At 52.3% G+C, this 12,086-nt stretch overlaps 1 protein-coding gene across 4 annotated transcripts in view; it reads right to left on the reverse strand.

The window, feature by feature from the left end:
• Window positions 1-12,086, reverse strand: part of EFCC1 (EF-hand and coiled-coil domain containing 1) — a 41,428-nt gene that overhangs the window by 3,120 nt on the left and 26,222 nt on the right. For 2 of the 4 annotated variants that reach the window (XM_002813156.6, XM_054550577.2), the window contains 5 exons: window positions 8,754-8,911; window positions 6,673-6,817; window positions 5,310-5,475; window positions 2,548-2,688; window positions 750-819 (listed from right to left, as the gene is read on the reverse strand). In XM_002813156.6, coding sequence (XP_002813202.3) covers window positions 750-819; window positions 2,548-2,688; window positions 5,310-5,475; window positions 6,673-6,817; window positions 8,754-8,911 — 680 coding nt within the window. Of the gene's footprint in view, window positions 1-749; window positions 820-2,547; window positions 2,689-5,309; window positions 5,476-6,672; window positions 6,821-8,753; window positions 8,912-12,086 lie in introns of all 4 variants that reach the window. The other 2 variants (XM_054550578.2, XM_054550576.2) reach the window with 1 other exon arrangement.

Below are 12,086 nucleotides of genomic sequence, written 5' to 3' on the forward strand. Positions count from 1 at the left end.
CTGTCCCTCCTTCCTGAGACCCAGCCACCCTTACCCACTGTGTCCCTCCCCAGCCCTGCCCAGCTTCCTCGCTCTGTGGACCACCTCCCCCTGAGGACCCTGGAGAGGGGGCTTGGAGCACACAATTTCTGATCTCCTCCACGAGGGCAGGGACTGCTCAGGGCAGTGGGTGCACCTGAGCTCTGCCCAGTGGTGCCTGGGGAGGACAGCGAGCAAAGGGCTCTTGGTTGCCCTGTCAGCCTGTGAAGCCCCGTGAGGCAGGAGCTCAGCCTGGCTACACCAGGCATAAGCTGGCACTCCTGCTGTTCTGCTCCCTGAGCTTTGTCTGAACACCGGGTCCGTGTTACTGAGTGCTTAAGGGAGATGTCCCAGCCTCAGGCGTGGCCAGCACTTGACCCCTGTGCCTCAGTCTCTTCCTCTGTGGAAAGGGGATAACAATGCATTCCTTCTAGGGCCGTTGTAAGGATTCAGGGGTTTAAAAATCCTTGGGGCACCTCCCCCGCATGTGGCAGCAGTGCTGCTGGTGGCACCCACCCATCCCCTCACTGGGCTTCTGTCTGGCACTTCTGCCTGGGGCTTCTGTGCCTCTGCTCTTGCTAAAAGCCCCTTCAACTTTCTAAAGCATGCAGGGCAGGAACAACATAATTGTTTTGCAGACAAGATGCTAAGGATGAAGCATGCTGGAGTCTCCTCCTCAGGACACCCTCTAGCCACTGCCTGGGCTCTGAGAGACTGGGGTGCTCTCCTACCGTGGGTGGGGTCCCTGAAAGCATCCAGCGTGCTCAGCAAAATCTTCCCCAGGGCTCTTTTCGATATGTTCTTAAAAAGAAATGGAAACAAGGCTGGATTAGACTGGTTGCTGTGTCCCTGTTCAGCCCATGGGAACTGGTGGCCCCTAGGGGCTTCTAGGCAGCTCCCTGGGGACAGATAAACTCCTCCCCCACCCTCATCCCTTCTTGGCCCCCTACCCTTAGGCTGGCCACACTGCACTTCCCAGAGACTCTTGGAGGGCGAGTGGGGCAGTGGGCAGGATCCATGCCATCAAAGATCACATACCTAAGGATTACCATCTGTGCCCAGGTAGACACTGGGAAATAACCCTAAGAGCATTTTAATGCATTTGCTCATTTGATCTTTGCAACAACTTATTTTATTATGCCCATTTTAACCAGCAGAAAAAGCAATGCTGGGAAAGAATGTGAAATTTGCCAAAGCCACCCAGCTGGGAGGTGGAGGGGCTGCATCATCTACCATGAGGCTGCATGGCCCATGGCCTCTGCTGGGAACCACTGCCCTTGCCTGCCTGGGCTAGGATTGGCCTCTTGGGGCCCATCGCCAGGTCTCTGCTTGCCCAGGACGTGGACATTGGGCTGGACCTCGGCAGCTCCAGGTCCCAGGCAGCCCGATGCACAGGGCACAGCCCACTTCAGAGCCCCACAGACCTGGGTCTTCCTTTCTTTCTAGTCCTTATAGCCTTTCTCCTGCCTTTTGCTGCACTGGATGGAACCTCTGCTTTGCATGAAAACAGTGATGACAGGCCATTCTTGTCTTGAGTCTGATTTTAATTTTAATTAATTAATTTATTTATTTTTTGAGATAAGGTCTTACTCTGTCACCCAGGCTGGAGTGCAGCAGCACAATCTCAGCTCACTGCAACTTTTGCCTCCTGGACTTCGGCAATCCTCCCACCTCAGCCTCCCGGGCAGCTGGGACCTCAGGCATACACCACCATGCCCAGCTAATTTTTTTTTTTTTTGGTAGAGGTGGGGGTTTCACCATATTGGCCAGGCTGGTCTTGAACTCCTGAGCTCAAGCGATCCACCCACCTAGGCCTCCCAAAGTGCTGGGATTACATAGCATGCACCACCAGGCCCGGCCACATCTGATTTTAGGGGGATTCCTCTGAACACGTCACCAGTCAGTGTGAGATCTGCATGAAGTATTTGGTTGAGAGCCCTTATCTGGTGAAGGAAGATCCCTACCATTCTTAATTTGCTGAGGGCTTTTATAATCAAAGGAGATTGAATTTTATTGACTTCCTTTTCTGCATCAATTGAGATGATCATCTGGTCTTTCTCCTTTAATCTGCAATGTGGTGTATTTTGGTAATAGATTTTTTGATGTGGAATCATCAAAAAATGTGTGAATTTGTAGGATAAGTCCAACTTGGTCATGTTGCATTTCTTTAAACACTGCCAGATTTGGTTTGCTAGTATTGTATTTAATAATTTTGCATCCATATTTAAATGTCACGTAAGTTTATAATTTTCCTTTCTTGTCTTTCTTTCATTTATCCTCTTCTGGTTTTGAGAACAGAACCAGAAAAGGATACATACAAGAGTTTTATTAGCTTCTTAAAATGACCTGGGGAGCCCCCCAACCCTATTTTTGGTTGGTTCCTCTGAGCCTCCATTTCTGCATCTGTAAAATGGGATAACAGCTGTCCACCGTGAGGAGAGCCTAGAGCCTGGTGCTTGACACAGGTGGGGCTCCCTCCCAAGAGCTCCTTTCCCTTCCCTGAGTGTGGCAGCTCTCCTATGAGCCTACCAGGTCCCGGAGCCTCTGCAGGAGCTGCAGCACGTCCACCAGCTTCTCCTCCAGCAGGGAGAGCCGCACCCTCTCGGTCTCAACCATCTGCAGCTCCAGTCTCAGGTGCTCATTCTCTTCCATCTTCTGCTGCAACTCTGCCTGGGGAGAGAAGGGGCTCAGTGCTCACCTTGCTGGCCTCCCTCAGCCTTCCAGGTGGCAGGATCAACTACTCCATCTCCCCGAGGCTGGTGCTGAGGCCCAGAGAAACTGAGTGTGTGGCCTAAAGCCACACAGCGGGTTGGACTGATATAAGAGTTGTGTATTTTGTTTCCTACTCTAAGGACTCCATTCTCCCTTCTCTTCTGTGGTTTTGTTTCTTTTTAACAAGTTAAGTTTAGTGGGAAGCCGCAGAAACCAATCTGGCTAGCTTACACAGAGAGGAAATTTACGGCAGGCTAGTGGGCAGATCCCAGAATGGACTGGCAGCTGGAGAACCTCAGGAATGGGACAGGGTTGACACAGTGGGAGCGTCCCAAGCTTCTTGTCCAAGAGCCACAGCTGAGAAAGACCCTCTCCAGCCATCCCCATCCCCCAGCATGGAGAGCCCCAGGAGAGGGGCCTGGTTGGCCCAGTCTGAGTCATGGGCCCACTCTTGGCCAGGGGGCCACCTAAACTGTCAGTCGTACCCAGTAACACTAGGATGCCAGGCAGCCACAAAGTGTTTTGTGGCCCCTGACTTCTAAAGCAGGCATGCCAGGCACGAGGCAGTCCCTTCCCCTTGCACCAACGGAGGGAAAGAGAAGCAGTGGAAAGTGTGGTGCCTGAGGGCGCTCAGGGTCCACCCTGGGATTGGGCAGGAAGAGGGAAGGCCCAGTGCCTCTGCTCTCTAGGGATGTGACTGGAAGGCCGGCTCATTTTAGGATCCTCCAAGCCCTGTTTCCTTGAAATATTCTTAGAAAAGGGGTGGCTATGCCCTTCAGAACTTTGTGACTGCCAGTTTATTTCCTGATGTCCCGCAGCACTGCGCCCTCCCCAGCCACAGGGCTATGACTTTCCTGAGGGGTACCTGGGCAGGCAAGATCAAGGCCTCCAGGAAACCAGAGCAGTGGTGGAGAAAATGTAGAAACAACTTTCAATTTAGGAGACCTGCACAACACAGAAGAGTGCTAGAAACAGGGACAGCCTTGGCGCATGTTTGCTGAGCACTCACCACAAGTGTTCACCTGTTTGATACATGTGTATAGTACCATTATTATGCCCATTTCACAGGTGAGGAAACTGAGGCACATAAAAGTTGAGTAACTTTTCCAAGGTCACATAGGAAATGGAGTCAGGATTTGAATCCCGGCACTCTGGCTCCAGCACACAACCGCCATGCTGTGCTACTTGGTGTTAGCAGCCTTCTCTGGGGAGTAAGTGAGGGGTGCCCCTATCTCGGTGCAAGGGTTCCAGAAGCTGGAGGTGGTGCAGACCCAATCTCACTGGAAGGTTTAGCTGCAGCCACACTGGCTTGCCCTGTAATGACTTTCAACTTTGTTTCCTTTTGCACATTTCAGCAGAATGTTTGCCTAGTCCTGGTCTTTGCCCAATCTACTGCAGCGCTCGAGGACCTGCTACCTTCTGTCTTGGTCTCTGATTTCATGCACTAAGAGGCTGGAGCCCAAACAGGCCCCTCTGCTCCCTCCTGCCCCCAGTGACTCAACCCTTGGCCTCAGGGTGGAGTGGTGTGGCTGCCTTGGTTCAAGGTGGGCACACTGGCGTGGATGCGGCATGGGCTCCCAGCCCAGCCCATTTGACTTCTCTCAAACTGTTTCCTACCTCATTGGGCCCTTTGAACATAAAATAAGACAAAGCACATCAGCGCCGAGCGTGTGGTTCATGGGTTGTACAAGTCAGCTGGTATCATTTTTAAAAAGTTATTTAACGAACTAGGACTTCATCAGGCTATACATAAGTAAAAAGCAGTACAGACTTAGAATTTCAGATGTATAAATATAAAACTATGTCAAAACCAGTTTGTAAAAGCACAGTGGGCTAGGGCTTAGTGAAATGACAACTTTCAACAGCATTGCACACTTGGCTACTGTGGAATAGAGAAGTTCCTATAGAATAGAGAGAATGAGAAATGCGAAGTGGTCTTATTAAAATGGAGACAGTTGGATGTTCGGCCTCCCTTTCCCTCTTCTTGCTACCACACTCCCTTTCTTTTGGGAAACTGCCCCTCCTCCACTTCATCTGACTTTGGTGGCAGTGCCAATCACCGAACCCGCCCCACCACCATGGGGATTGACCCAGGGACGGGCACATGACTGAGGTGGCCAATCGGAGTTCCTCCCTGAGATTTCATGTACTAGGAGTGAGATTCATTTTCCTGTGAGGGCTTCCCAGGTGGGCTGATGGAAGTCTAGGGCTGTTAATGGTCCTGTCTTCCCTTCCCCCATCATATGGAGTAAGCCCTTTTGAAGTAGGGGAAAGTGAGGCCACCTCCTACAGAAAAACACAGCAGACAGATGGAGACAATCTGGTCTGAGTCCCTGGACCCAGCTGTGCCTGAAGCCCAGACCATCATCTTCTCAGCTCCATGTTCCAATACCTGTTTTGCAATCAAGCTAATTTGAGGTGGGATTCTTTAATTTGCAACCAGAGGAAATCACCTCCCTCTGGGCCTTGGTTTACTCATCTGGGAATGAGGCACAAGACTTGGCTGCAATCCCTCAGACCCTTCCAGCTGTGAGATCCTCTAGAATTGCTCCAGCCTTTGATCTCTAGGCTCTGCTGACCTCCTCCCCAGAGGTCCCCAGGGTCCTCCCACCGCAGCCCTGAGTCCTCAGCTGCTCCACCAGCATGGCAACGCAGGCCTCCAGTTCCCCCAGGGTATGGGCATGGTCGGCACCGCTGAAGTGACCAAAGTAAGTCATGAGCTTCTCCGCCGTCTGGTCATCACACCTGCAGCAAAGGAGAGGGCCCGCATTGCAGGGGGCTGCTTCCCAGAGCCCACTCTGTCCAGCCTCAGAGAGGTGGTGGTGGCGTGGAGTCGGCCTCCTAAAGCAAAGCCAGGCCACGGCACCTGCCTGCCCAGCACCCTCCCATGGCCCCATCTCACTCAGGAAAAGGCAAAGGCTTCACCTGATCTGCCCCACGAGCTCTCTGAGCTTCCCTCCCACCCACCTGCACTCACACTGTTCCAGCCACAGTGGCCTCCTGGAGGTCCCGCCAACATGCCTCAGGGCCCCTGCACTTGCTCTTCCTTCTTCCTGGAATGCCCTTCCCCCAGCATCTGCATTGCTTATTCCCTCGTTTCCTTCCCCGCATCTCCCTGCCCCACCTCTGTCCCTGCCCCTGTGTGACCCCTCTTCCTCACGCCTGTCACACTCACTAGAGGATCCAGAAGAAGAGGCCACTGTCTGGTTTACTGCGATTTTCCCTGTGCCTCACATTTTGCCTGGCATGTCGTAGGTGCTTCATAAGTGCTTGTTGCTGACACGAGGAAGTGGTGGTAGCAACAACCCCAGAAAATCAACAGCATTTTACCATACAATAATAACTGTTGCCCCCACCAGCATTCCCACCTACTGTGTGCCAGGCACCTGTTAGGCATTGTATATCTTTGACCTCAAATCCTCACACAGCCTCTGCCACACAAGTGTCACCATCCCATCTTAGAGACGAGAAGACTGAGGTTCAGAGAAGCCAGGCAACTTGTCTGAGATGTCCCAGGTGTCCTGGGCCTGTCCTTGGTCCCCGTGAGGGTGCAGGTGAGGATGAAACAGGGAGCCAGCACCTGCCCGGGGCCAGGCTGGAGAGCTGTGAAAATGGTGTGTGGCGAGGGGTGATGGGTTGGGAAAGGGTCTGAGAGGAACACTGGTATCTGGGAGTGCCACAAGAGCTCCGGTGCAGGTGCTGGTGAGAAAGCACGAATGGGAATTCAAGCCAGCCATGAGCTGTGCCGTGGAAGGTCATCCCACTTCATCCTCTACATGCTGGCGGGCCTTCCCACCTCCCGCTGAGGGACAAGGGGACAGGGTTGCAGAGGGGCTGGGAGGTGGCTGAGCCAGGCTAACCAGCCTCCCGGGTGCTCCTGGCTTCCCCGGACACCTGTAGAGCCTGAGGCCCACAGTGGCTGACCCTGGACGGGCCACACACCTGCCTCCGCAGCTGGAGAGCCGGGCCAGTAGTGTCTTGGCCTCAGCTGCCGGCGTCTTCTGCTCCTCCCGCCACTTCTCCTCCTCCTCCACCTCCTCGTCAGAGGCGGCCTGGCCCTCCACGGAGCGGAACAGCTGCTCATCCACTGCTGGGGAAGCACAGGATGTGAAGATGCAGGACAAAGGGTGGGGAACGAGGCATCCCTCCCCAGGGGGACATGTGCAGCGCAGCCTGAGGGGAGGGCTCTTGTGCCATGTCCCCTCTTGAGACAGCCACCCCCCACATCCCAGGCTCCTGTGCATTGGGGCCACCAAGGCTGGTTCTGTCTCCTTGTAATGTGACCAGCCCAGGAGTGAAGCTGGCCAGAGCCCCTTCCTGGGATTTTACACAGGGACATGGGGAGAAATGCTCTCTTTTCTTCTCTTTTCTTTTTTTTAGAGACAGGGTCTCGCTCTGTCACCCAGGCTGGAGTGCAGTGGTGTGATGATAGCTCACTGCAGCCTCAGACTCCTGGGCTCAAGTGATCCTCCTGTCTCAGCCTCCCAAAGTGTTGGGATTATAGGCATGAACCACTGTGCCTGGCTTCTTCCCTGTTGTCTAAGATGACACAAGCCAGGCCCTGTCTGTGGTATCAGAGGTAAGTGTTAGTTCCATTTTAGGCCGTGACAACCCCAGTCAGGAAAGGCCAAGCCAGTCTCTTAGGAGCTGGGGTGGGCTCCTCACGGTACAGGCACCAGGATGGACAGATTTGCAATGCTTAGGGAACTACAGGCATCTAATGTTTGGAGTAATGTGGAGGAAGGGGGTGTGACGCATGTGACTGTTTGTGGTCCCCATTGTTGCTTGGCCTTGACGGTGGGCTCCCGCCTGCATCAGCATCAGGAAGCCCGGGGGTCTGTGTGGCCCCCTGGTGTTCTGCTGCCCAACCTCAGTCCCCATCCCCATCCCCAGGGGAGTCCCACTCCCTCCTTTTCCTCTCCACTCAGTTCCAGGGGCGCTTGAGTCAGGCTCGGCCAGGCTGAGTGCAGCCTCCTCTGCAACTAGTTCAGGAAGGGCAAGGGACCCTATGGGAGCCACTGGAGTTAACCCAAGACTTGGACTCAAAACTTGCAGGGAAGAGAAATGCCCTCCATGCTTCTGGCCTGGGAGTTGAGAGGACCAGGCCTGAAGCCTCTGGTGACCATCTTGCCACTATGAGGGGAGTGCCTGCTGTAAAATGAATCACTGTAGAGCAATGCAGGGCCAGGCGTCCAGACAGCTGTGCTGCTGACACTTCAGCTGTGCCTGAAGCTTGCGTGGATTTTTAAATTATGTGAACCAGTACATTCTCTTTTAACTTAAGCCGGTTGGGCTGAATGATCTGACACTGGGAGACAAATGATGTCCTAACTGATACAGTTGTTTAAAAACAAAACCAGGCTTATGACCCCACCCCCACCACCCCAGAGAATCACATGCAGAGATCTGGGGTGGGCCTGGGCATCCATGTTTTTCTTTTTTCTTTAGGGGGGCAGGGCCCCACTCTGTCACCTAGGCTGGAGTGCAGTGGCACAATCTCAGCTCACTGCAGCCTTGACCTCCCAGGCTCAAGTGATCCTCCTGCCTCAGCCCCCGCCACTGAGTAGCTGGGACTATAGGCACGTGCCACCACACTGGGCTAATTTGTTTGTATTTTTGGTAGAGACCAGCTTTTGCCATGTTGCCAGGCTGGCCTCAAACCCCTGAGCTCAAGCAATCTACCCGCCTCAGCCTCCCAAAGTGCTGGGATCACAGGCGTGAGCTACCACATCCAGCCTGCATCCATGCTTTTAAAGGTGACCCTGGCCACCTGGCAAGTTTGGGAACGTCTCGGGGTATCCTGACCTCCTGATGGCGCTACACACCCCAGATTCTCCAGGCCCAGGTTCTTCGGATGATGGGGCTGGGGAAAAGGGACCCAGCCCAGCCTGAGCACCTGGTGGGAGTGGGCTCTGTTTGGAGGCTGGTGGTAGCATGGATGCAGACAGGCCCCTGAGAGCAGGGCTGAGCACAGCCGGAGGGACTGTGAGCCTGGCAGGAAGACTGGGCGCACAGGGACAAACCTTCATCCAGGGCTCTGCTTCCGGAGCTGCTGTCTGACTGCCAGGCTCCCTCTGGAGTGGGGTCTGGGTCTCTGGTCTCAGCATCTTCAGGTTCATTACTCTTGTCTCCTGGCTCTGGGCTGGCTAGCTGTGGGGTTGGGAGCTGGGAATCCTCTGACCTGCAGTGGTGGGAGAGACACAGGCATTGAGGAGGAGAGTACAGGACTCTTCCATTCCCCACTGTACATGGGCAAGCTGTCTATGAACACCCATTGTCACCCTGGCAGAGTCAGCTTCCCACAGTCCAGGAGGAAGTGCTAGATACTCAGATTCCCAGCATCCCTTGCAGCTAGGGCACAGGCATGGAACCCAGTTTTAGCCAATGGGACTCCAGGCAAAATCTTCTGGAACAGATCTTCATCCTTATAAAAAAAAACCTCTAGGAAAAGAAATGCCCCTTCCTTCCTCCCTTTAGACATTGTCATGTGAGAATGTGATGTTTGGAGCTGCAGCAGCCGTCTTGTGACATGAAAAAATACGTGAGAGAATTACTGAGTAGCTGAACAAAAGCCTTAACGTCTTTTAGCTGTTGAGTTCACCAGCCCTAGGGCCACCCATCTCTGGACTTATTATAGGGGAATTTAAAAACAAAGTTTTCATTGTTTCAGCTACTTTTTGTTTGTTTGTTTGTTTTTAAGAGATAGGGTCTCTATGTCACCCAGGCTGGAGTGCTGTGCCATGATCTTGGCTCACTGCAGCCTAGACCTCCCAGGCTCAAGCGATCCTCCCACTTCAGCCCCACAATTAGCTGGGACTACAGGTATGCGCCACCATACCCAGCTAATTTTTGTATTTTTTTGTGGAGACAGGGTTTTGCCATGTTGCTTACGCTGGTCTCGAACTCCTGAGCTCAGGCAATCTGCCTGCCTCAGCCTCCCAAAGTATTGGGATTACAGCCATGAGCCACTGCACCTAGCCTACTTTTTTTTTTTTAATTTTTTAAATAGAGACAGAATCCTGTAATCCTAGCACTATGGGAGGCAGAGGCGGGTAGATGACCTGAGGTCAGGAGTTCAAGACCAGCCTGGCCAACCTGGTGAAACTCTGTCTCCACTAAAAATATGAAAATTAGATGGGTGTGGTGGCACACACCTGTAATCCCAGCTACTTGGGAGGGTGAGGCAGGAGAATCGCTTGAACCTGGGAGCCCAGGAGGTGGAGGTTGCAGTGAGCCAAGATCCACCACTGCACTCCAGCCTGGGCAACCAAGCCAGACTCCATCTCAAAAAAAAAAAAAAAAAAAAAAGAGACAGAATCTCACTGTGTTGCCCAGGCTGTTCTCAAACTCCTGGTCTTAAGAGATCCTCCAGTGCCTTGGCCTCCAAAAGCACTGGGATTTCAGATGTGAGTCACCACACCCAACTAGTTTAAATTGCATTTCTATTCCTTGTCCCTGAAAGCCTTTAATTGAAACATCTCCCTTCTCTGGGCTTTGGGGAACCTACATTATACCCCCCCAATCACTTTTCTTGATATTTTAAGGGCCTGACCTTTTGAATATTCATTTTCCATGTCCCTGCAGTTACAAGATAGGAGAAGAAAGAAAAATCTGTCATAACATGCAAATATTCACTAATAAATGGGCCACTTATTAAACTGGCCACTTTATACTAGCATCTGTCCCTCATCCATCTTGTCGAAACAACCCGATAGAACCCAATATGAAGCAAAACCACATCTTGGAAAAGGGGAGGCCGAGTGGTGTTGGTCAGGGGGACATGGGAGAACTCGAATCGCAGGCAGAGCCACTGATGCGGGGCTGTGGCAGGGCTGGACTGGATTACAACCGAGGAAGAGAAAACCAGCAGGATGAGCACCAGCCAGGAGCATCAGGAGAGTGCTCTGCTACACAAAGAAAACCTTTAGAAAAGCCAATGAGGCTGGGCACAGTGGCTTATGCCTGTAATCCTAGCACTTTGGGAGGCCAAGGCGGGTGGATCACGAGGTCAAGAGATTGAGACCAGCCTGGCCAACATGGTGAAACCCCATCTCTACCAAAAATACAAAAATTAGCTGGGTGTGGTGGCACATGCCTGTAATCCCAGCTACTCGGGAGGCCGAGGCAAAAGAATCGCTTGAACCCGGGAGGCGGAGATTGCAGTGAGCTGAGATTCTGCCATTGCACTCCAGCCTCACGACAGAGCAAGACTCTGTCTCAAAAGAAAAGAAAAAAAAAAAAAAAGAAAAGCCAACAAAGGCCTGAGATATTTTTGCAAAACGGACCCTCCTCATGGTAAAGCTGCAAAAAGAAAACCTCCAAAAACAAAAAAAAAAAACCATAAAGGTAAGTAAGGGTGCACCATTGTGTTCTCACAGTTTTGTTGGAAAAATTACTCCAAAAGGAATAAAAGTCCAAAGTCATTCTGTGTTTGGTCTAAGAATGAAAGCACTGTACTCCAGTCATGGAGATTATTTTTTTTTTAAGAATGAAATGGCTAGACTGGGCACGGTGGTTCACACCTGTAATCCCAGCACTTTGGGAGGCCGAGGCAGGTGGATCACTTGAGGTCAGGAGTTAGAGACCAGCCTGGCCAACATGGTGAAACCACATCTCTACTAAAAATACAAAAATTAGCCAGGTGTTGTGGCGGGCGCCTGTAATCCCAGCTACTCAGGAGGCTGTGGTGGGAGAATAGCTTGAACCCAGGAGGTGGCGGTTGCCGTAAGGTAGATTGCACCACTGCACTGCAGCCTGGGTGACAAGGTGAGGCTCCATCTCAAAAAAGAAAGAAAGAAAAAAAAGAATGAAATGGCTGAAAATATTACCTGGTCTTATTAAATAGTATGACAACTCATTTTCATACATTGTAGCTTTATTTTTCAATCTCCAAAGAGTCCCCATTTTATTTTTATTTTTATTATTTATTTATTGAGATTGAGTCCTGCTGTCACTCAGGCTGGAGTGCAATGGCGCGATCTCAGCTCACTGCAACTTCCACCTCCTGGGTTCAAGCGATTGTCATGTCTCAGCCTCCCAAGTAGCTGGGACTACTGGCGCCCGCCACCATGCCCTGCTAACTTTTGTATTTTTAGTAGGGTCGAGGTTTCCATGTTGCCCAGGCTGGTCTCGAACTCTTGACCTCAGGTGATCCGCCCGCCTCGGCCCCAGAAAGTGCTGGGATTACAGGTGTGGACCACCGCGCCCGGCCTGAGTCCCCATTTTATATGGACTCGCTGAGTGGACTTCCCATGACCAAATATTATTGGAACACAAAGACCCCTGCTCGGGAGGTGCCGTTCGGAGCCATGGCCCCTTGCCGAGCCTCTCACTGCGCAGGTGGAAGCCCTGCAGTA

This window comes from Pongo abelii, chromosome 2 (genome assembly GCF_028885655.2).
Source record: "Pongo abelii isolate AG06213 chromosome 2, NHGRI_mPonAbe1-v2.0_pri, whole genome shotgun sequence".
Taxonomy (NCBI): Eukaryota; Metazoa; Chordata; class Mammalia; order Primates; family Hominidae; genus Pongo; species Pongo abelii.